At 60.9% G+C, this 21,478-nt stretch overlaps 1 protein-coding gene across 4 annotated transcripts in view; it reads left to right on the top strand.

Moving 5' to 3' along the window:
* The window catches only part of HSF1 (heat shock transcription factor 1), a 71,897-nt gene extending 53,951 nt beyond the window's left edge, over positions 1–17,946 (top strand). The window contains exons 8-15 of one of the 4 annotated variants that reach the window (XM_074898277.1): positions 1,794–1,930; positions 4,438–4,495; positions 4,577–4,671; positions 7,863–7,949; positions 13,034–13,139; positions 13,265–13,330; positions 15,934–16,003; positions 16,529–17,946. In XM_074898277.1, the coding sequence (XP_074754378.1) occupies positions 1,794–1,930; positions 4,438–4,495; positions 4,577–4,671; positions 7,863–7,949; positions 13,034–13,139; positions 13,265–13,330; positions 15,934–16,003; positions 16,529–16,734 (825 nt within the window). In that variant the 3' untranslated portion in view covers positions 16,735–17,946. Of the gene's footprint in view, positions 1–1,793; positions 1,931–4,437; positions 4,672–7,862; positions 7,950–13,033; positions 13,140–13,264; positions 13,331–15,933; positions 16,004–16,528 lie in introns of all 4 variants that reach the window. The other 3 variants (XM_074898279.1, XM_074898276.1, XM_074898278.1) reach the window with 3 other exon arrangements.
* The last annotated feature ends 3,532 nt before the right edge of the window (positions 17,947–21,478 follow it).

Here is a 21,478-nt window from a genome sequence, read left to right as displayed (position 1 = left end):
TCTGGCAGTGCCGTAGCCCAGGGGCGAGGCTTTCCAGCTGGAAGCGTAGCTGAGCCTTCACATCACCGGTGTGCAGCGAGATAAAAGCTGTCCCCAATTCCAGGGCAGAGTCCTGCCGCAGGGACGGCGGGTTCCAGGCACTGGCCCCCGCCGTGGGGCTGCCCTGGTGTGCCGAGGTGAGCTGAGGGGTTTTTGAGCAGAGAACCAAAATAGCAAAGCCCCATTAAAGAGCTGTGCTGCAGTTCGACCACCCTCCGTGGAAGCTCTCTGTTCCCTTTCCAGCTCCCGTCCCACCCTGTGATCTCTTTTTTTAAAAGGGCCTTTATTCTTGCACGCAGCAAATACTGAACGCGGAACCGCCGGGAGCTCTTCCAGGTATCACTGGATTGTCCCAATTATGGGAAACGCAGGTGGTCGTCCTTTCTCATACTTCAGTGTTTGTGATTTTCAGCTCCGAACAGAAGGGAAAAAATGATAGTTGGGCGATTTTTCAGAGCGAGCTGCCAGCGAGGAGGCTGGATGCTGACACTGCTGCAGCCCCTGCTTTGACAGTGAAAAACCCTTGTGTTTTCACAAGAAGAGTGTTAACGTGGCACAAGACCTTAGTGGTGCCGAGGCCTTGGTAGTCCTGACCTTGACAAAGCTGAGCTCAGTGCCTCTCGCCGGGACTTGATGTGGCGTCAGTGGTGCCGCGCAGCAGGTCCCCCCGTGCCCCCCGGGTGTGTAACTGCGGCCGCGTCATCGCGCCCTTCTCGGCTGGAGAACGCGGCCTCGGGCTCGCAGAAACAACAAACAGCCCCAACGCCACGGTCGGGGACGGGGCACGGTGCTGGGTTCCAAGGACAGGGCGCTGCCGCACGCTGCTCGGCGCCCCTGGGCTTGTAGAAAAGCTCCGGGGCCAGTGGCGGCCGCTCTCATCGACGGGGACGGGCCCGGCACGGCCCCGCTGGGCTGGTGCAGGCGGAGCCGGGGGTCCCGCGCAGCCCTGTACAAGCAGTTGGGGTGATTATTTTTTTAAATTTTTTTTAACGAGGGAGGTGAGGGGCCGCGTCTGCGCTGTGGTAAATGGTGATGCAGAAGGGCACGGCAGCGCGGGGCGTGCGGTCCCGCAGACCTCAGAGGGGAGGCAGCCACGTCGTTCCCTGCCCCTGAGGATGGGCCGGGGGATCCTCCCCGTCCCTACGGGCTTTCGGACACTCCCGGCTGCATCTTCTCATCTGGAGTTTCCTCTGTGTCCTGCGCTGACAAATGCTGATACACAAAGAACGGAGGAGATTTGGGTTCACTCGAATATCTCCCTTAAGGAGATCGATAGCAGCCACTCCGTGTGCTGTGACCGCGTAGAAATCTCTGTATTTCTTATCTCTGTAGGTCTCAGCCGTATGAATGTCAACTTCTGTTTAAAAGAATGGAGTTTGAGAAGAAGGGGAAAGCTGAAAATCTGTATTTCTTACCTCTGTAGGTCTCAGTCATATGAATTTCAACTTCAGGAGTAAAAGAATGGAATTTTAGTGGAAGAGGAAAGCTGAAAATCTGGGTTTGTAAAAGCCCAGTTCTGAGCAATCCAGAAAAAGAAAACAACGTTTTTACTTTTTAAATTTCATTATTTCCAAGAAAATGAAGTTTACAGGACAGAAGTCTGATTTTATTTTTTTTTTTTCCCCCCCAGTAGTGCTTTGGGGTGGGAGCCGTGTGTCTCCGGGCTGTGCCCAGGGGCCTCCTCTCCCGCTGCGGGGCGGTGGCGGGTACGTGCCCAGTGCTTCACACCACGAATGCTCTGATTGTCATTTCAGGCTTCTTCCCCAGCATACAGCGGCTCCAACCTCTACTCCCCGGATTCTTCAGCCAACTCTGGTCCCATTATCTCCGACGTGACCGAGCTAGCCCAGTCCAGCCCTTCAGCATCTCCCAGCGGCAGCCTCGATGAAAGGTAAGCCCTTGCTCCCATAAAATCCAACACTTCCTGCGTGGGAGAACGTGTTTCCCAGTGAGCTGAGCGGTCAAACACCAGAAGAACGAGCTTCCTCAGTTAAAAATCCCCCATGAGCACAGTCCTTGGTCCCAAGGACGTTCAGAGTGTTTGACCTCAACCCTGCTCAACTCACTGGGGCTCTGCAGAGAGTCAGACCTGTCCCTCTGGGATAGTCTGGCTCAGGATGCCACCACCTCAGCACATTTTTGCTTGGTTGGTTTTCTTCTGCTTTCATTCTTTCTTCCAAACCACCCTCACTCCTCCGCCTCCCCTGTCCAGCGTGAGCCTAGCTGGGGTGGGTCACACCGGTTTGTACAGGGAAACCATCCTCGTTGGCCTGTGTGCTCTGTCCCAGTCAGAGAGGGACTGGGGGGGTTGAGAATGAGCCAGAGTGTGCCCAGGGGGCCAAGGAGGGCAACGGCATCCTGGCTTGTGTCAGCACTGGCGTGGCCAGCAGGGACAGGGAAGGGATCTGAGCCCTGGGCTCGGCACTGGGGAGGCCGCCCCTCGCTGAGGGGGTTCAGTTCTGGGCCCCTCACCCCAAAAAGGCCATTGAATGACTCGAGCGTGGCCAGAGAAGGGCAACGGAGCTGGGGCAGGGTCTGGAGCACAGGTCTGCTGGGGAGCGGCTGGGGGCACTGGGGGGGTTCAGTCTGGAGCAGAGGAGGCTGAGGGGAGACCTCCTGGCCCTCTGCAACTCCCTGCCAGGAGGGGGCAGAGAGGGGGGATGAGTCTCTGGAGCCAAGGCCCCAGCGCCAGGCCCCGAGGGAATGGCCTCAAGCTGCCCAGGGCAGGGTCAGGCTGGCTCTGAGGAAGGATTTCTGTGCAGAAGGGGCTGTTGGGCGTTGGAATGGGCTGCCCAGGGCAGGGGGGAGTCCCCGGGATCCCTGGAGGGGTTGAGGAGTCGGGCTGAGCCAGCGCTGAGGGATCTGGGGGAGTTGGGAAGGGTCGGGGGGGGGGTCATGGTGGGGCTGGAGGAGCTGCGAGGGCTTTTCCAACCCAGATGGTTCTGGGGTTCTGTCCCGTGAAACAACCACTGCCCTGGGAGCAGGTTTAGCTTTGCCCTGCGCAGAGGAGAAGGTGCAGCAGCAGCTTCATTCCCCAGTAACAGCTGATAACCGTGACAGCTCTGTCCCAAACGCCATGGGCAGAGAGGCTGAGGATCTTGTAGCAAACACAGATCAGCCAGTGCCCAGCAGCAGCGTTTTCAGCTCAGGCCCAGCCGAGGTGGGAGCTGCCCTCTGACCCTGTAGGTCGTGCTCAGCCCCATAGCGACAGCCCCTCGCTGCGGCAGTGCAGCCCCCAGCAGCTCACAGACTTTCTGAGCCTCCCCAGCAAAAAGGGCCCATCTTTCCCCAGCACCTTGTGGTCTCCGAATTCTTCTTTTCTTCCTCTTTATTAGGTTATTCCTGGCACTGGCGCTTCCCCCGAGGTGCTGAATCACCCACAAATGCCATTTATTGCCTTTAATACCCTCTGCCAGGAACACTCGCTCTTAAATATAGACCATATGTTTGCTTAATGGCCCTTTTCTCTGTCCTTTTGGAGTTGCTGTCCTTTGCAGTAGGACTAATTGCACCTCTTACACCCCCAAATCAGTGAGTTTGGGCCGTAAAATTAGGGCTGACCGAAGGAGCCATCCTCCCTTCCCATAAAAACAGCCCATCTGAAAACACCTGGGTGCTGGTGTCAGAGGTGGGTCCCAGGCTCTGTCTGCACCAAGGCGTCGCTCCGCCGACTCGTGGGAGCGGTTCCCCCACCGCAGCCCCTGCTCCGGCCTCTCCACGGCCACTCTAGGGAAGGGCATCCTCGCTGTGCCACTTCTCTGCTAGTGAGGCTACATCCACCTCAAACACTCGGTTGTTTTCCCTAGACTGGTAAAGAAAAATCCCACCCTGCTTCCCAGAAGTTCACACGCACAGGGCTGTGAACAGTGGTGGCAGAAAGAGCACACGAGGGTGATGTGTCAGGGGAGCTGGTTAGGGTCAGAATCAGAACTGTTTAGGTGCTCGATTTGGGTCAGAATCAGAACTGTTTAGGTGCTCAGATTGGGGTCAGAATCAGAACTGTTTAGGTGCTCAGATTTGGGTCAGAATCAGAACTGTTTAGGTGCTCAGATTTGGGTCAGAATCAGAGCTGTTTAGGTGTTCGGGTTGGGTCAGAATCAGAACTGTTTAGGTGTTCGGGTTGGGTCAGAATCAGAGCTATTTAGGTGCTCGGGTTGGGTCAGAATCAGAACTGTTTAGGTGCTCGATTTGGGTCAGAATCAGAACTGTTTGGGTGCTCAGATTTGGGTCAGAATCAGAACTGTTTAGGTGCTCGTTCAGCCTCCTCTTTGTAGCTGACTTTGAGGCTTTGCATGTGAAGAGGCACCAGCAGTCGGAAGGAGTTTTTTGCCCCCTTGTGTGGAAGCAGATCTTAGAAATGTGTTAGCGTGAGATTTTTACCAGTTTTCTTTCTCTCAGGAGTAGCCCCGTGGTCCGTATCAAAGAAGAACCCCCTAGTCCCACCTGCAGCCCCCAGGTAGAGGAGGCCAGCCCAGGGAACCCTCCCGCTGTTGAAACTCTTCTGTCCCCCTCCACGTTCATTGACTCCATCCTGCAGGAGAACGAGCCCAGCACCACGACCGCTGCAGCCGGCGACAGCACCCCGCAGCCTCAGCCCCAGGAAAAGTGCCTCAGCGTTGCCTGCCTCGACAAGTAAGTGCCGTGCCCAGCCTGGCTGAGCTCGGGCCTTGCCACAGCCATCCCACCGCTCTGTTGTTAAGCTTTGAAAGGATGTGGTTAAGCCAGTGCTGGGCGCAGGTGGGGTCGTTGGTCCGGCGCGGGGCTCTGAGCGCAGCCTTTCCCCCGAGGGCCGCGGGGGAGATTTCTCTCTCCCGTTCCTGTTCCGCTGGGAGCGAGGAATGTTTCCTATCACCTGACCCCCCGCACAGAACTAAACCCCCTGGGAGGGTGGATTCTGCTGCGAGGGGCCACGTGAAATGCCAAAATAAGCACGGATAAAAATTACTGCGCTAATTATATCGCTCAAACTGCTGCTCCTCCAGCGCAGGAATTGAGTCACGGCGAGATCAGCTGTTTCATCTCAGGCCCAGCACATCCTCGCGCTCTATAAAAGCTTCTGCGCTGTATTTGCAGTCCAGGGGTGGCCGGTGGCCCCCCAAATTGCTCGCTGGAAGCTTTAATCCCAGTGGGTTTTACCCGCAGGGGAGACTTGGAACCGTCTCCGTGAGCCTGCTCCGACAGCGCGCACCGTAGCGCTGCCCTACGCCGTCCTCTGCTTTAGCCCGGCCCAGCTGCCCCCCGGATCAATAAGGGAGGAAGTTTTGTGTTAAACCGGCGTTTGCCCACCTCGTTCTAGTCGTGAATACGCTCTTCCACTCATCCTCTACTCACTAGGACGCAGCTTGCGTCAGGCGTAGGCTGGGCTCGGCAGGTGGCAGCCTGAACTCGGTGGGTAGTTTTTTATTAGGGAGCAGACGTGCAGTCTTTATGTCTTTTATCACCACACAGTGCTCGCAGACGCAACTGCAAGGGGTGGGATGAAAAAACAGAAAATGGTTTGTCCACATTGAGCTGCCAAGAACTTCTCCCCTTGACCACGTTGAGTGACTTCAGCTGCTTCTCAGATCTCGGCCGCTTCCCGTTGTCCCCGTGTTCCGGGAGAAGCAGTGTCAGGGTTAAAGTCTTCCCTCTGAAAGCCAGGACAGACTTTCTGTCCTTAAAGCATAAAAGCGATTCGGAGAAGACACAGTTAGTTCCAGGGTGCTGGAAGGCAGGGAAAGGACACAGAAAGCATCTGCCCCCTGCCCCTGCGGAGAGCCAGCTCCGCGCTTTCGCCCTTGAAAAGGGTTTGTGCTTCCTCTCCTTTCGGCGCTCTCTTACTCCTGCGTTTTGCCGAGAGCACTGCGCTTCTCTTGTCTGCTTTAGGGCTGTTCCAGAGGGAAGGGATCTGGCCAGGAAGGATTCCCAGCCACGCACTAGTCCTGTCCCCGTCTCGTAGCTCCTAACCCGGCTGCCCCATGAATTTATAAAGGAAGAGTTGGAACATTTTGTGGCTGACCCTGAGGGCGCACGGTGCTAGACAGGAGTGGAACCGTTTAACACAAAATCTGTCCCTGCCCTGGGGAATTTGAAGGCAAAATGTAAATAATAAAAGGAAGCCCCGGGCCCGGCTCCTCGCCGGGTTGGGATGGTGTTAGCTTTGTGCCTCCGCCTGCAGTTTTGGTCCTTGGGGTTGCTGGACAGTCCTGTGGTGGCAGAGGAGGAGGTGGGTGTCCCCGGCGGGCCGCGGCCTCGGCTGCTCCCCGGCAGCCCTGCAGCGACCCCGCGGCTGCTGGAGCAGAGCAGCACTGGAAGGCTCCGGGAAACCTTCCTGCGGCCGCGCGGCGCTCCGCAGGGGCGGGTAGGAAAGGTGGGACAGACCATCAGACGGACAAGGGGTGATGGTTCTGAACTCAGAGGGGAGATTCAGGCTAGATCTGAGGAGTAGATGTTCTACTGGGAGGGTGGTGAGGCACTGGGCCGGGTCAGCGCCCCGTCCCTGGGAACGTTCAGGGTCAGGCTGAGCGAGGCTCTGAGCGACCCGAGCTCAGGCTGGAGGGGGTGGGACTGGATGACCTTGAAGGGTCCCTCCCACCCCAACCCCTTCGCTGAGTCGATGCCTCTCGACCAGCCGTAGGACCCGTCGGGAAGCGCAGTGAGCAGAGCACAAACCACGCGGGGATGCTGAGCGCGCAGCGAGGCTGAAGCGCTGGCAGCCACCTGCTCTAAAGGGGCAGCACGCTGCTCCTCGCCCCCCGGCAGCACGTTGGGCCACGGCCTCCCCCTGCACCCCGCGCTCAGAGCTCGGCGCTTGCTCCTCGGCCGTCGGGGCCGGACAGGCCGCGTGTCCGAGGCCGCGCCGCCGCGCCCTTCCTCTGCTAAATCCCCAGGAATTCACTCGTTGCGTTGAGAGACGGGTAATGAGGGAAGCGTTTACTGGTGGTGGGTGACTTCACAGTATGTCTGGGGTGCCCAAGCGCTGCTGGCTTGACCCCAGCGCCCGCAGCCTGCCGAGAAGTCTCAGCACAATACCTGTGTTTCATCGCATGAAGCGTGTTCCGCTTGTTCTCAAATGTATTGGAGAATCGCAGCCTGTAAGACTGCGGGTCGCAGCGTGCAGTGCCTCTTTGTGAGCCACGCGGGCTGTTATTTAATCCACAAGACGTCCTTTGTCCGGGGGAATTTCACTGGAAACGAGAATTACCTTGGTGTGACCACCAGGGTTTAGTAGCAGGTGACAGGACCGAGATTCCGGCAGTGAAAGGGAACGTTTGCCTGGCAACGCCCAAACATTATCCACCCTCCACCCGGGGACCCTCGGGAGCCACTTTCCAAGAGCCCAAGCCCATCGCACGCCGACAAACCCCGACGTGGCAGAGAGGCTCCAGAGAGCAGCGTGCCACTGGGCCAGCACCTGCCTTTCCCCAGAGGCTCAGCGCCCCGCCAGCCCCGTCCGTGTCCCCCCGCAGAAGCTCCTGGAAGCAGCCCCCTGTCAGGAGCCGTTTTGTCTTGCTGAGAAACTCCCAGCTGAGCTTGGCTGTGCTGTGACGACCCCCGTGCTGTAACGACCCCGTGCTGTTGTGCTGTAACGACCCCGTGCTGCCTCCGCTTGCTTTCGCAGGGCTGTTTCCGTGTCTTGTTTTCGGTTGTGAGTCACAATCCTGCCAGCCTGCAGCTGCTTGCCCGCTCCCAAAGCGCTGCAGGGCCGCCCCCTCAGCGCCTTCCGCGCCGCTTGAAGCGCAGGAGCATGTGCTTGCCTTTGAACCTAACAAACGTTTCCTTCCTGAAAGTGCCTGGTTGTGAGTCTCTTGAATCTACTATCCTCTTCTGTTTGTATTTTTCAGTTTGACTCGCGCTCCGCAGATGTCAGAGGTCACTCGTCTTTGCCCCAGTTCCTCCTCTTCCTCACTGCAGTGCAGATCACAGCAAGGGTCAGCATTTCCCCAGGCGCTGCCGTTGTGGGCAGGGGAGCAGGGGAGCAGGAGAGCCCTGCGCTGAGCAGGCGGCCGGCCTGACCTTCGGGGCAGTCTGGCAGCGAGGAGAAAGCTCTAAAAATCAGCACAGCGAGGAGCAAACTTCTCAGCCAGCTCAACGCAGCGGCTGCGAATACTGAGCAGCCAGCGGAGGATAAACTTCTCCTCCTCTTAGGTGGTCTTGGCAGGGAGGGAGGGCAGCCCCCACCGCTGCTGTCCGTGCCGTACCTGAGTTTGAGGAATGGAAACTTCAGCCCTGCGAGCTGCTGGCTCGGCCTCTCCTGCCAGCGCAAAATTCACACGCACCTCGGTAACCAGTGTTGCGTTGGAAAAGCCACGGGAGCTCAGGGCTGAAATGACTTTTTGGGTGCGTTTTTCCCGTTTTACAATCATGACAGAACGAGGAAACTTCCCACTGCAAACCTGCCTGCGCACCAAGAGGCTGATTGAGTCAAGCTTTGCCGTAATAAAAACCATCCCAGATAGGACCGAGTCCATCTGGGCCGGTAGCCTGTCTCCCACAGAAGCTTAAAGTATTGCCCTTAAATACTTTAACCTAACGTAGAGAGTAATGCAGAAGACAAATGTAGTGTGTGTAGTGCTAAAACGCAGTTCTGCATTGGTCTTTCAGCCCCACAACGGTCGTGTCCGAGGTGGTGGGTGCGGGAATCGCCGCGGAGTGCTCTGGGCCCGGCTCGCCCGCACCCTGGGCCCGTTGCCCCGGCACGGAGTTAGCCCAGGGGGCTGCTTTTTCCCTATGGAAGTGTGCTCATCGTGGCAAAGCTGCTCTGTCTTCTTGCTTTTAGAAAACAGAACGTTTGAAAAGGAAGAGGAAAGGCTCCGCATGTCTGGACGCGGAGGACGGGGGGTTGTGTTGGTGCTGGGAGCGTCTGGTGGCCGGTCGGTTGTTTCTCGAAGCGACCAGTGGTGTGGGGTTGGGGATGGCAAAGGCCAGCTCTGCCGGGGGGGCTCGTGGTGCCTCCAGGGCCTTCCTGAGGAGCGGGTTCTGCTGCTGGACCACGCTGGCGCGAGCCCTGCTGCTGGGCTTGCAGGCAGCTGCCTGGCCATAAGGCACGGGCAGGGGCGGCAGCAGGCAGGGCCGGAGGCAGATGGAGTTCTTTCCTCAGTGCCTCTATCAAAACGTGCCTTTTCCCCAGTAAAAGCTGCCAGCTCAACTGGTTCCCAGCGGAGGGAGAGGCAGTCGCGTGCGTTCCGCTGCCTCCAGCACTCACGGCGAGGATCGCACGGTCGGTGCTTCCCAGGGCCGCCGCGGCGTCGGGAGTAAACGCGGTGAGCAGCGGGCCCACGGGGAGCGGGTCTGTGCAGCGAGAAGGTGCTGGTTTCACTCTGCTGCTTCTCAGGCTGTAAAACAGCCCACCCAGAGCGGGACCACACCACGCGGGCTGGCTGCCATCACCTCGTCAGGTGGGAACGCAGACGGGGAGCGTCTCGCGAGAGCCTGTGCTCTGCGGGGCCGCCCCGGGAGCCCAGGAGCCAGGGATTGTTAATCTGGCTGGTTTGTTATTCTGGCTGGTTTGTTAATCTTTCTGGCCAGTTGGCAGCTGGGAAGTAGAGCTGGCTCCTCCGCTCCCAGAGCACGTGCCCCGCTCTGCCGTGGGCTGTGGGTGTCAGGAGGCCTTTTGAGTCTTGGCTTTGAAGAGAAGATGTTAATCTCTAAGCGCTGGAGACGTGCTGGGACAGGGAAGGGATCTGAGCCCTGGGCTCGGCACTGGGGAGGCCGCCCCTCGCTGAGGGGGTTCAGTTCTGGGCCCCTCACCCCAAAAAGGCCATTGAATGACTCGAGCGTGGCCAGAGAAGGGCAACGGAGCTGGGGCAGGGTCTGGAGCACAGGTCTGCTGGGGAGCGGCTGGGGGAACTGGGGGGGTTCAGTCTGGAGCAGAGGAGGCTGAGGGGAGACCTCCTGGCCCTCTGCAACTCCCTGCCAGGAGGGGGCAGAGAGGGGGGATGAGTCTCTGGAGCCAAGGCCCCAGCGCCAGGCCCCGAGGGAATGGCCTCAAGCTGCCCAGGGCAGGGTCAGGCTGGCTCTGAGGAAGGATTTCTGTGCAGAAGGGGCTGTTGGGCGTTGGAATGGGCTGCCCAGGGCAGGGGGGAGTCCCCGGGATCCCTGGAGGGGTTGAAGAGTCGGGCTGAGCCAGCGCTGAGGGATCTGGGGGAGGTGGGAACGGTCAGGGGGAGGGTCATGGTGGGGCTGGAGGAGCTGCAAGGGCTTTTCCAACCTCGATTCTGAGATTCTGTGACATCTCCTTGCCTTCAGCACCTGCCCTCCTCGAGGGAAGGGAATGCTCCAGGTCTTCCTCCTCCACACGCTGGGCTCACGCGGCTCCGTTGGGGCTGTCGGGCTCTAGGGACAGAGGCAGAGGCCTGACAGAGCCCTCGGCTCCTGCATCTCCGTGCCTGGAGACACTGGGTCCTCGCGCTTCAACCCACAGCGCCCTTGGAAGGTTAAGGAAAGCCGTATTGCTCCAGAGAGTCACTCTCCCTCTTTCATCCCTTCTCCGTGGGCATTTTCGACGGCAGCCGTAGCAGAGCAGGACCTGTAGGGAGCGTTAAACCCACCAGCAGCGCTGGGAACCAGTCAGCAACTACCCAATTCCAGTTCCACATCGAAACCAACGGCTCAGGGGCCCCTCGTCTCCTGCAAAGAAACAGGGAGACACTTCGGAGGCCTGGAGTTCGTTAGTGGTCTAATCCCAGCGTCACTTTTTACATGAGCTGGCCCAGACCCCGGCCTGGGCTCTGTCCCCACAGGGATGGAAGCACCAGTTTGTCCCAGTTGGGTTTCCGATGGCGCCGTGGCTGGGACGGGCCCGTTCCACGCTGCTGGACGTTCCTCGCTGTGGGAGCACTGAAGGATTTTAAATCCCCCAGAGTGTTCCAGGTGCTGGGCAGTGAGGACTTCGGAAGCCATTTAAAAGCCTAAACTTGGATAAGGAAGTTATTTGTGGATCTTAGTTCTAAGAAAGAGTTGCAGACCTCTGCAGGTCCCGCGGGCCCGCGGGGGAGAGGTAAGGCAGGAATGTGCTGCTGGGCTGCGTCTGCAGCCGGTTTTCCTGTGGCCCCAAGCACAGTATTCCCAGAATGAGGATATTTGTTGCTCTGGCAGGATGCTCCTTTCTGCTGTTGGACTTTCCGAGCTGCGACGGGACCTCGCAGCCTCTTCGCTTTCTGCAGCGCTGCCAAAATACTTGATTTTGTCACCTTCGGGGTGCTGCTGCGGGACGGAGGGGCCAGGTGGGGCGGTCGGGCATTTGCAGCGCTGCAGGGGCCGGGGATGCTCCGTCTGCCGAAGGGATCCTTGTGGGAAACGCTCCTCTGCAGGGTGCTGGTGCCTGAGGGGGACAAACTCCGCCGCAGCCACGGACCCTCCCAAGAAGAGAAGGAGCTTCCCGGTGTTTTTCTAATCCGTGGCAGAGTGAAAACCGCAGCTTTGCCGTTTGCCTCGTGCTTGTGCACGTCTGCCCGTGCCTCTCCGACATCGTCCTCTTCAGCTCCACACTCTTCCCCGGGCAGGACCTGCACCGCCGGTCCCTCGTGAGCACCGTTGGTAGCCCAAAGGGGCCTTTCTGGGACAGAAAACGTGGTGGATTGAAGGTGGGGCCACACCAGAACTGACAGCTGCAATAAACTGAACCTGGTACCACTAACGTCGCCAAGTCCAGGGGGTTTTCAGCAGGGCCTTGGGTCGGACCCCAGGCCAGATCCTCCTGTTCCTCCAGGAGTGCTTGCCAAGAGCCTCGGAGGCTTTTTGGTAGCACCATGAGGTTTTTGTCCTCTGCTTTTCTTCTGGACGTTCAGTGCCGCCAGCAGCGTGGGACTGGAGAACGCTGCCAGGCCGGTTCCCGCGGCGCTGGGCCTGGCTTTGCTCTGAGCTCAGGCCTGGGCTCAGAGTCGGGGGATAGCTTTGCCAGGATTGCTCCTGCACGTCCCCCAGGCGATGGAGGGGGAACAAGCCATGTCCTCAGAGCTGGCCTGGTTAGTCTTACAGCCTGGTTTGTCTTACAGCCTGGTCTATCTTACCGCCTGGTTTGTCTTAGGGCTTGGTTTATCTTACAGCCTGGTTTGTCTTAGGGCTTGGTTTATCTTACAGTCTGGTTTGTCTTAGGGCTTGGTTTATCTTACAGCCTGGTTTGTCTTACAGCCTGGTTCATCTTATGGCTTCGTTTGTCTTATGGCCTGGCTTATCTTACAGCCTGGTTTGTCTTAGGGCCTGGTTTGTCTTACAGCCTGGTCTATCTTACAGCCTGGTTTGTCTTAGGGCCTGGTCTATCTTACAGCCTGGTTTTCAGCCTGGTTTGCGGGGCTGGCACCCACTGCTGCCCGTCCCTCTCGGTGCGCGGTGCCCGGGCGCAGACAGAGCCCGGCTTTGCCGAGGTGCCTCCTAGGTGCTGGCTCTGGGGCGCTGCCCGGAGCCGCGCGGGGCCGTGCGCAGGTCGGGGTGCAGTGGGAAGGTTCCTCTCCCCAGGGACACGGAAGCAGCTTTGGTTCTCTCCATCGTCACTAGAAAGTCCATCTCCCGAGGAACAAATGGTTTCTCCGTTCCCAGTCGAGATGTGAAGGGTTTTTTCTGGGGCCAGCCCTTGAGATTTTCGCCCAGAGGAGGTTGTTGCAGGGAGGAAGGTTTGTCGCCCGTTCCTTGTCACATATCCACGCCAGGCAGTGCCCCGCAGAGCTGGTCCCTGGTCTGGCCTGGAGAAAGGGCCCAAAGCTGCCCCGAGGTCCCTGCCAGCCCGCGGTGGCCGGTGGTTACCAGGGCCCTAACCAGAGCCTAAAGGGCTGCAGAAATCCGGGGGTTCCTCCCAAATTCCCCGTGTCTGGGCCGTGCTCGCCCTCGGGCCCCTCCGGAGGAAGAGCCCCGGCGGCCCCCGGCTCCCTGGGGCTGCAGGAGCCCCGGCCCCGCTCTCCCGCTCGGGTCGTAGGAGTAGCAAGTCCTCGGGTGGAGAAAAAAAATCCCCTTAGGAGCCCAAAACGCGGGGAGAGGCTCCTCGGCGCTGATCGCCCGCGCTTCTCTTTCTCTCGCCCAGGAACGAACTCAACGACCACCTGGACACCATCGATTCCAACCTGGATAACCTGCAGACAATGTTGACCACCCACGGCTTCAGCGTGGACACGAGCGCGTTGCTGGACGTGAGTACCTGCCCCCCCCGGCTGCGTCCCCTGCGCACGGACCGCGGGAGCTCCGGCCACCAGTTTCCACAGCACGCCTGCGTTTGCTTTTCTTTCCCTACACTCATCATTCTTTCCTTTGGCAGCTCTTCAGCCCTTCAATGACGGTTACAGACATGAACCTCCCCGACCTGGACAGCAGCCTTGCCAGTGTGAGTAGCTGTTAAAAATCCCCCCGTGCGCACGCAGCTGCCAGGAGGAAGCGTGTCCCGCTGTTCCCCCCGTGATGAAAGGACGGGCTCTGACAGAAGAGGGGCCAGGCCAGCCCCGGCCCGCAGGGAGGGGATGTGGGCGAGAGGAGGAGCGGGGAGCCCCGCGCGGGCCGGGGGAGCCACTGAGGGGAAATAATTCAATTAGCGCCGCCGCTTTCTCCCGAGCAGCTCGTACGGAGAGCAGGGCTACTTCATCATTCACGCTCGGTTAATTAGGTGCTGAGACTTCCAGCTCTCCTGTGAGCTCTGCCCCCCGCCCTGAACGTGGAAGTGCACTGAAGCCTGGAGAGCTGCATGTGGTTTCCATAAACCCTCCTTTTCGCTTTCCTGAACTGTCGGGAGGTTTTCTCGAGGCGAACTCCCGCCGTGGGCTGCGTTTCCTCGCGGACCGGCGGCGCTCGGCCTCTCCTCGCCGCAGCCGGGGTTGCCTGATAAAATGAGGGGTTTATTTTTTCATCAGATTAGACAAACGTGGCATTTTGGGGCTGCGCTGAGAGCAACGGGGTGGAAATTACAGTCAAATCCAGTGAGTCCCAGACCCAGGAGCCCGATGGCTGGGGCCGAGCTGAGTCTGGAGCCCTGGTGCCGCCTGCGCTGCCCTGGGCCCTGCGTTGGTATTTGTGCAAAATGGGACAAGTCTTGGAGAAAAAAATGAGGGAAACTGAGAAAAACAACAGTGTGGGTGCCGGGATCTCCTCGCCTGGCTGATGGAGCGAGCAGGAGACCCTCAGCTAGTCTCTAACTCCTTCTCCCCCCCTCCCTTCTTTTTTTAATCTGAAAAAGCACAAAGGGATCGTGTGTTTCTTCTCCCAGCGCAGAACAGGAAACATCTTGAAACTTCTTGCAAAACAGGAAAACCCGGATTTAAGCCCCTTTGCTGGGAGCTTGTGGGCCCGCAGGTGCTGCTCCTGGGACGGGCCCTGCAGGAGGGGGTGACACGGGGGTCGTGGGGCGGGGGGGAGCGCACGCAGCCCCACACCAACCCCCCCCCGCGACGTTTTCCGAAGCTGAGCCTTTCCCTCGAGCGCGTTTGGGGTCCGTCTGACCCTGCGCTGGGGTGGGGGCGCTCCGGACCCCGCCGGGCACCGGGGGGTGAAACTCAGCAAAGGGCTTTGCAGTTGATAATTCCGCAGCTCCCTGGATGTTTCTCGACCTTTGTGCTCCCCCCTCCCGCCCGGTGGGCACGCGGAGCTCTTGGGCTACCCGCGGGGAAAAAAGGGCTCCAGGGGGAAGGGCAGAGGTGCAGGCTGTGCGGACAAACACCTTCCCCTGGGCTCTGACCAGGTTTTCTCCCAGCTCGAGGCTCTGGGGCCGGCTGGGCAGGGAGAGCAGGACAAGGGCTTAGTGGGATTTGGGAGAAGAGCAGCTCGAGCGGTGAAGATTCAGTAATTCAGAAAGGAATTACTTTGTGCTGCTGAGCCGAGGGTCGCGCCGCAGAAAATCTGGGAGCAGGATTTACTAACGGGGTCTGAACTGCCGCCCTCTGAAACGCACAGCTTGGCTCTTCAGCTCCGGATCGAGGTCACTTGTGTGTCCTTTATCTCTGGTGTCACCCCGGGAGCGAGCTTGAGCTGGGCTTTGTCCTCACCCAGCTACAGAAACCCCGGTGCTGGCTGGGGCTTGAGCCGCAGGGTTCCTAAATTGCAGGCAGACATTCCCTGCTTGGACTAGATGATCTCTAAGGTCTTTTCTGACCTAGATGATCCTGTGATTAAGGCCCGCGTGCTCTCCAGCGCTCTGCTTTCGCTTGGTGCCGGTAACCAGAGCGGCTCCGCGCTGGAATCCGTCCCGAGGTGGCTTTTCCGCGGCCACAGGTGCTGTAATAAGTAGCCACGGGATTATTAACTGCCCGTAAATCCAGAGAGGGAAAGTGCTCCCGCAGGAGAGCCTCTGCTCAGGCGTTGTCCTCCCAGCGGCTCCGGGGGCTCAGCGCCCTATTCCCCGGACATTAGTTCTGGGGGTGCAGGGGTTTCCCCTCCTGACTCTGCACCGAGCGGAGCTTCTCGGGCGGGCAGAGCGGTTTCTCCCGCTTCCAAAGTGTTTTTTCCCTTTAACACTCAGATTTTCCAGCCCGGTGGTGCTTGTGGGATGGGGGTGAGACAGGATCGTGTCCTCGGCCGCAGCCCGGGTCGCTCTGGCAGCTTGTGGGACCTGCAGCTCTCAGGGGCTTGGGTAGCAGTAAGGCTTCCAATGAGTAACAATCGATTAATGACTCTTGTCCTGAAGGCTGTCCCTGGGATTTTCGATCCCGGGATGCAAAAGGCTTCATGCTGGGATCAGAGGGAGTGTTTGCAGAGCAGGACCTTTGCGTCTAGGAGCGAGGATCCGGGTGACCAGGCCCGGCCCCGGGAGCCTGGTGCTGCCGGAACCGGCCACGTTGGCGACGTGGGAGCTGGAGCTGGAGCTGCACGGGCCCGGCCCCGCACACCCCCACGGCCGCCCCCCTCCACCATCGCGGGGCTCCGGGGCTCTGAGTCCTTCACACTGTGCCTGTGTCGGCTCTGCCGGACCCCCCACCCACCCCGCTTCTCTTCTCCCCGCAGATTCAGGATCTCCTTTCGTCCCAGGAGCAGCAGAAACCGGCCGAGACGGAGGCCAGCACAGCAGACACAGGTACCCGGCGCCCGTCTCGGTTTTCTCTCAGCGGTGGGAGAGTTGGGGCTGTGGCAGAGTGGTTTCTCCTCCCAAAATCTGGCTGTTGGGGCTGGGAGGGGGGGCTGAGCTCTTTGTGTCAATCCCCGATGGGAGGGTGAGACGCAGACAGAGCCAGGCTCCCCTCAGCGGTTCCCCGGGGAGAACTGAAACACCAAATTCCATCAGAACACAAAACCCCGTTAATTTTTCGCCGTGAGGGTGCCCAAGTTCTGGCACAGGCTGCCCAGAGAGGCTGAGGAGCCGTGGAGACGTTCAGACACGGTCCTGGGCAGCCCCTCCGGCCCCATGGCGGGGTCTGTGACCCCGCTCAGCCCCCCGGCCCGGGCAGGGGGCTCTCCCCGTGCTCCCGGGGCGCGGTCCCTCGCCGGGTCGTGGTGCCTGGCAGGGCGAGGGCCGCCGTCCCGTCCCTCCGCCCGGCGCGGGCTCCGCCACCCACCCGCGCCCCCGAAAAGCGTCACCCCGGCGCCGACTCTCTCTCGGCAGGGAAGCAGCTGGTGCACTACACGGCCCAGCCCCTCTTCCTGGTGGACTCGAGCGCTATCGACATGGGGAGCGGAGACCTGCCCATATTCTTCGAGCTGGGCGAAGGGCCGTATTTCACAGACGGGGACGAGTACTCCGAAGATCCCACCATCTCCCTCTTGTCAGGGACTGAGCAGCCCAAACCCAAGGACCCTGCGATATCCTAAGGCCCAGGGCGGGGTGAAGAAGAGGAAGAATACGCACTAAAGGGAAAACCCAGCCGCCGACCTCCTCGCTTTGCACAGACATTGAAAGCTCTAAACGCCCTCTGGTTCATGTTTGCTTCCCCCCCCGGCACTGTGAGGATTTCATTTGTGTGTGTGCTTAATGAGGTGTTTTGAAATCTGCTTTAGATTCTCGCCACCCAGCGCTCCTCCAGTTTGGCGGCTGCCGTGGGGTGGGGTGGGGGGGTGCGGGGGGGTGCCCGAGGGGTGCAGGAGGGGCCCCCACACCCCCCCTGCCCCTCGCGGCGGCTCCGGTGAGCGGGCGGGAGAGCCCGGACGGCCCCTGAACGCGATTTTGGTGCCGTGTCCCCCCTCCGCCTGCCCCTCTCCACCGAGAGACACCGGCGGGGGCACGGCCGCGGGGCTTTGGGGGGGGGCACGGGGGGGCCGGGAAGCGGGGCGCTCGCCGGGGGTGCAGACGGGGGTAGCTTTTCAGAGGAAGAGAGTTCCCCTTCCACCCCTGTCCCCTTCCCTCCTCGCCCCCGGAGAGGCGGATGCGATGGTTTTTAAAAGAGAAATAAAAGTTTGCCGATGTGGCGCCGGTGGGTCGGATCCCGTTGTGGTCTCTGCCTTGTGGTCTGGTCCCCGAGGGTGTGTGTGTCCCCCCCCACCCCCCCCAGCCCGGCTTTATCTTCTCTTTTTTATTTTCTCTCGCTCTGTGTGTTTTTATTTGTTCCTTTGGGTTTGTTTTCCTTTTGCTTAGCAGTAAAAATTTGTACATTTACACTTCAGATTGTTAATAGTAAAAACTGTATTTTGAATTTTTACATGAGAGAAGAAGAAACCCACTTCTATCTATATATATATAAATATCTCTCTATATATATACATACAAATATATATAAAACAAATGGTCTGTCACCTGGTGGCTTTTCTATGGTCGAAAGCTTTATTTTTCTCATCCGTTGGGGAAGCGGCTGGGATAAAGGCCCAGGAATTGTGCTTCTCCCGTGGCAGCCAACGAGGAAGGGGGGGTTGAACCCCGCGTCGTGCCTCCCTCGGGCTGGGCTCTGGGGTGCAGTTTTCCAGGACATTTCGGAGAAGGAGACGCGGCGGGGCCCAGGCTGAGGCATGGTGGGCGCTGTGTGCACCTTCAGCGGTGCTGCTTTTTTTTTTTTTTTTTACATAAGAACAATAAAAAACTCTTCGTTGTTACCTTCAGAGCATTCGAACCTCCCTCCGTCCCGCTCCCCTGCGCTGGGGGTGGCTGCAGGTGCTGCTTGGTTGCCCCAAAAGGCAGCGACGGCCGCTTGGTGTCGGGGTTCCGTCTCCAGGCTGCGTGAACGTGCCGTGGGGCTGCCGGGGTGACCCGCTCTGCCCTCACCCCCTCACCCTCGGGGCGGCGGGGCAGGGGTGGCCCCGGGGCAGCTCCGGGGTGCTGACACCTCCGGCCGGCGGCGGCCTGGCCTGTGTTCCCGGGGAGAGGGGACACCCCCTGCTCCCGCAGCCGCTGTGCCGGACCCCCCTTTGCCCTGGACACCCAACTCCCTCTGAACTGGGTCCAGTTCTGGGCCCCTCACCCCAAAAAGGCCATTGAATGACTCGAGCGTGGCCAGAGAAGGGCAACGGAGCTGGGGCAGGGTCTGGAGCACAGGTCTGCTGGGGAGCGGCTGGGGGCACTGGGGGGGTTCAGTCTGGAGCAGAGGAGGCTGAGGGGAGACCTCCTGGCCCTCTGCAACTCCCTGCCAGGAGGGGGCAGAGAGGGGGGATGAGTCTCTGGAGCCAAGGCCCCAGCGCCAGGCCCCGAGGGAATGGCCTCAAGCTGCCCAGGGCAGGGTCAGGCTGGCTCTGAGGAAGGATTTCTGTGCAGAAGGGGCTGTTGGGCGTTGGAATGGGCTGCCCAGGGCAGGGGGGAGTCCCCGGGATCCCTGGGGGGGTTGAAGAGTCGGGCTGAGCCAGCGCTGAGGGATCTGGGGGAGTTGGGAACGGTCAGGGGGAGGGTCATGGTTGGGCTGGAGGAGCTGCAAGGGCTTTTCCAGCCCGGATGATTCCGTGATTCCCTCCTTCCCTCCCTGCGGCTCCTGCCAGACGTTTGCCTTTCCTCCTCCTCTCCATCAACACTTGAAATCGCTTCCAACTTCCTCCAAGTTCTGCCTCTGGCTTTGCTGTGTCGGTTGTTTCTCCAGGTTTTCCCACCCCACACCAATTGTCACCCCTGGGGACGCCGCTGCCAGCACCGGGTTCACCTTCCGGCACAAGCGCTGCGCCAGGAGACGGGAATCACTTCGGCGAGCGCAGGATGTCGCGGGAGGACGAGCCCCGTGTCCCCCTGTCCCCAGACTCGTGTGACCTGCGGGTCTGCGGTGCCCTGAGCCTGCGCCAACCCCGACCCCGTCGCCGCTGCGGTGACAGAGGGGTGACGTGCAGGACCCCCCGGCTCTGCGCGGCAGGGTCAGTGCCCGTGGTCCCAGGCAGCAACGCAGCGGCCTTGGAGAGCCCGGGGGGAATGAAGGAATTAACCACGGGCCGGGTGACAGCGCCCGTGAAGAGAAGTGAGCTGGGGGGACGGGGGCTCCGCCCGCGCGGCGCAGCCTTGGCACGAGCGGCCACACCGATGGAGGAACCAAGGGTGTGGGAACACTGAGGGAGCCACGGGGACACTGGGGGAGCCACGGGGACACTGGGGGAGCCACAGGGACACTGAGGGAGCCATGGGGACGCTGGGGGAGCCACGGGGATGCTGAGGGAGCCACGGGGACACTGAGGGAGCCACGGGGACACTGGGGGAGCCACGGGGATGCTGAGGGAGCCACAGGGACACTGGGGGAGCCACGGGGACGCTGAGGGAGCCACGGGCACGACGGTCCCACAGAACGGGGATGTCCGGGCCCGGGACGGCACAGCTGACCCAACCACATGAGCCGCTCTGCGCGGGCCCGTGGCCCGAAGGACGAGGGAAGGTCGTGCCCCGCCTTGGGGATCGATGAGGCGGCTGGAAACGATCCCGGTACTTGAGGAGGTCGTTACGGACCCGGCGAGAGCGTCGGAGCCACCGAAGCCGCTGCGCGGCGCGGGGGACGCGTCCCGGCGAGGCGGGAACCGGGGGCTGGCGGGTAAAGACGGAGAAGTTCGCCCCGGGCCATGAGGTTCCTGATGCCGCCACGTTCAGACCTGGAGTGACCGATCCGCCCCCCCGGGCACCGTTGGCCTTCTGGAAGGATCCATCCCCCCTCGGACACCCCCCGCAGCCCGGGGCACCGGCTCCCTGCTCCCCGCTCGCTCCCACCCGGGACGGTCCCGGGGTGTCCTGAGCGCCACGCCGGAGCCGCCGCACCGCGGTGGGGAGCAGGGAGGGGCCGCGGCCGCCACTCGGCAGGACGCGGGGTTGGCTCTTCGGGGGGCAGGGGGGGTCCCCCATCTCATCCCTCGCTCTGGGACCTTGGGGGCCGCCCGGGGTGTCCCCCCCGAGGGCTGCAGGAGCCCCTCGCTCCGGACGGGCCGTAACTATCCAAGTGATCGTTGTGTGACGCGGGCAAGGGAAATCGGCGGGGCTGGAAACATCCCCCCCCCTTGAAACTCATCACCCGCCCCCGCCACCACCAGTGTCCCCTCCGCGCGATGACTGGAGCTACCGAGCACTTGGGGGGTGCCGGGGGATGGGGCCCCTCGTACTGCTGCGGGACCCCCCCCAGAGGAACCCCTCGGGAGAGGGACCCACGGAGGGACTGCGCCATGGAAATGGGGCTGGGGGGGGCCCGAGTGATTCCCATCACGGCGGGGAGGATGGCGGGAGCAGACCCCAATGGGGAACCCCCAGTTTAGCCCAGGAACTTCTGGGGGGGTCCCCCCTAACACGGGGGTGGCCGCTCGCAAGCCTCCATCCCACCACCCGTGCTGTTGGGGGGCATTTCCCCCCCCCCCCCCCCAAACGCTGAAAAACGGTCGTAGAAAATCCCGGCGGATGGGGCCAAGGCTGGGCTGAGCCCGTGGGAGTGGGGAGGCAGCGTGGGGGCCCCGGGGGGGTCATTAAAATCATTAAAAAGCCCTTTTGTTACAACTTTTAGATCGCAGGTAACGAGGGAAGGGACCCGACGGGGAGGGACGCGCCGAGAGCCGGTTGCGCTCAGCCTGGGGGGAGCAACCAAACAGCTCCCGGGGGCCCGAAAAAAAAAACGGGGTGCAGGGACAGGGGGGAGGCCCCGGGGGGGTGCAGGGACACGGGGGAGGCCCCGGGGGGTGCCCCCCCCGGCCCTGCCGGTAGCCACCGCCGAGGCGAGCGGGAAGGGCCGACACACGGCGATAATTCCCCGGAATGTTTCCTCACCCCCCAGCAACCCCGCGGCCCCCCCCCGACGTTGGACCCGGGTGTTTAATAGCCCTTGGTAGATATTTTTTTTTTTTTTGGCACCCTCGAACATCCCAAATTTCTGCCGAATGGGGTTTTGGGTTTTTTTTTTGAGCCGCTTTCGGCAGCGGGCGCGGGAGCTGCTGCTGGGGGCGGGGGGGGGGGGAAATGGGCCTTTTCGGGGGGAATTAACGCCCGGGGGGGCTGTCGGGGATGGGGTTTCACCCCCTCATTAACGAGCGCTGCCCTTGGGGGGGGCTCCCCAGTGCGATGGGGGGGGGGGCGGTGCTGGGGATCGGTGGGGGGGCTCCTATAGCTGCGGGATGGACTCGGGGGGAGCCCCATGGCGATGAGGGGGGGGGCTGCCCCCAGCACCCCCCATCTCCGCTCCCCAACCAGCTC

This window comes from Athene noctua, chromosome 2, assembly GCF_965140245.1.
Source record: "Athene noctua chromosome 2, bAthNoc1.hap1.1, whole genome shotgun sequence".
Classification (NCBI taxonomy): Eukaryota; Metazoa; Chordata; class Aves; order Strigiformes; family Strigidae; genus Athene; species Athene noctua.
The sequence above is the reverse complement of the archived record's forward strand: the minus strand, read 5'-3'. Positions and strand labels throughout refer to the sequence as shown.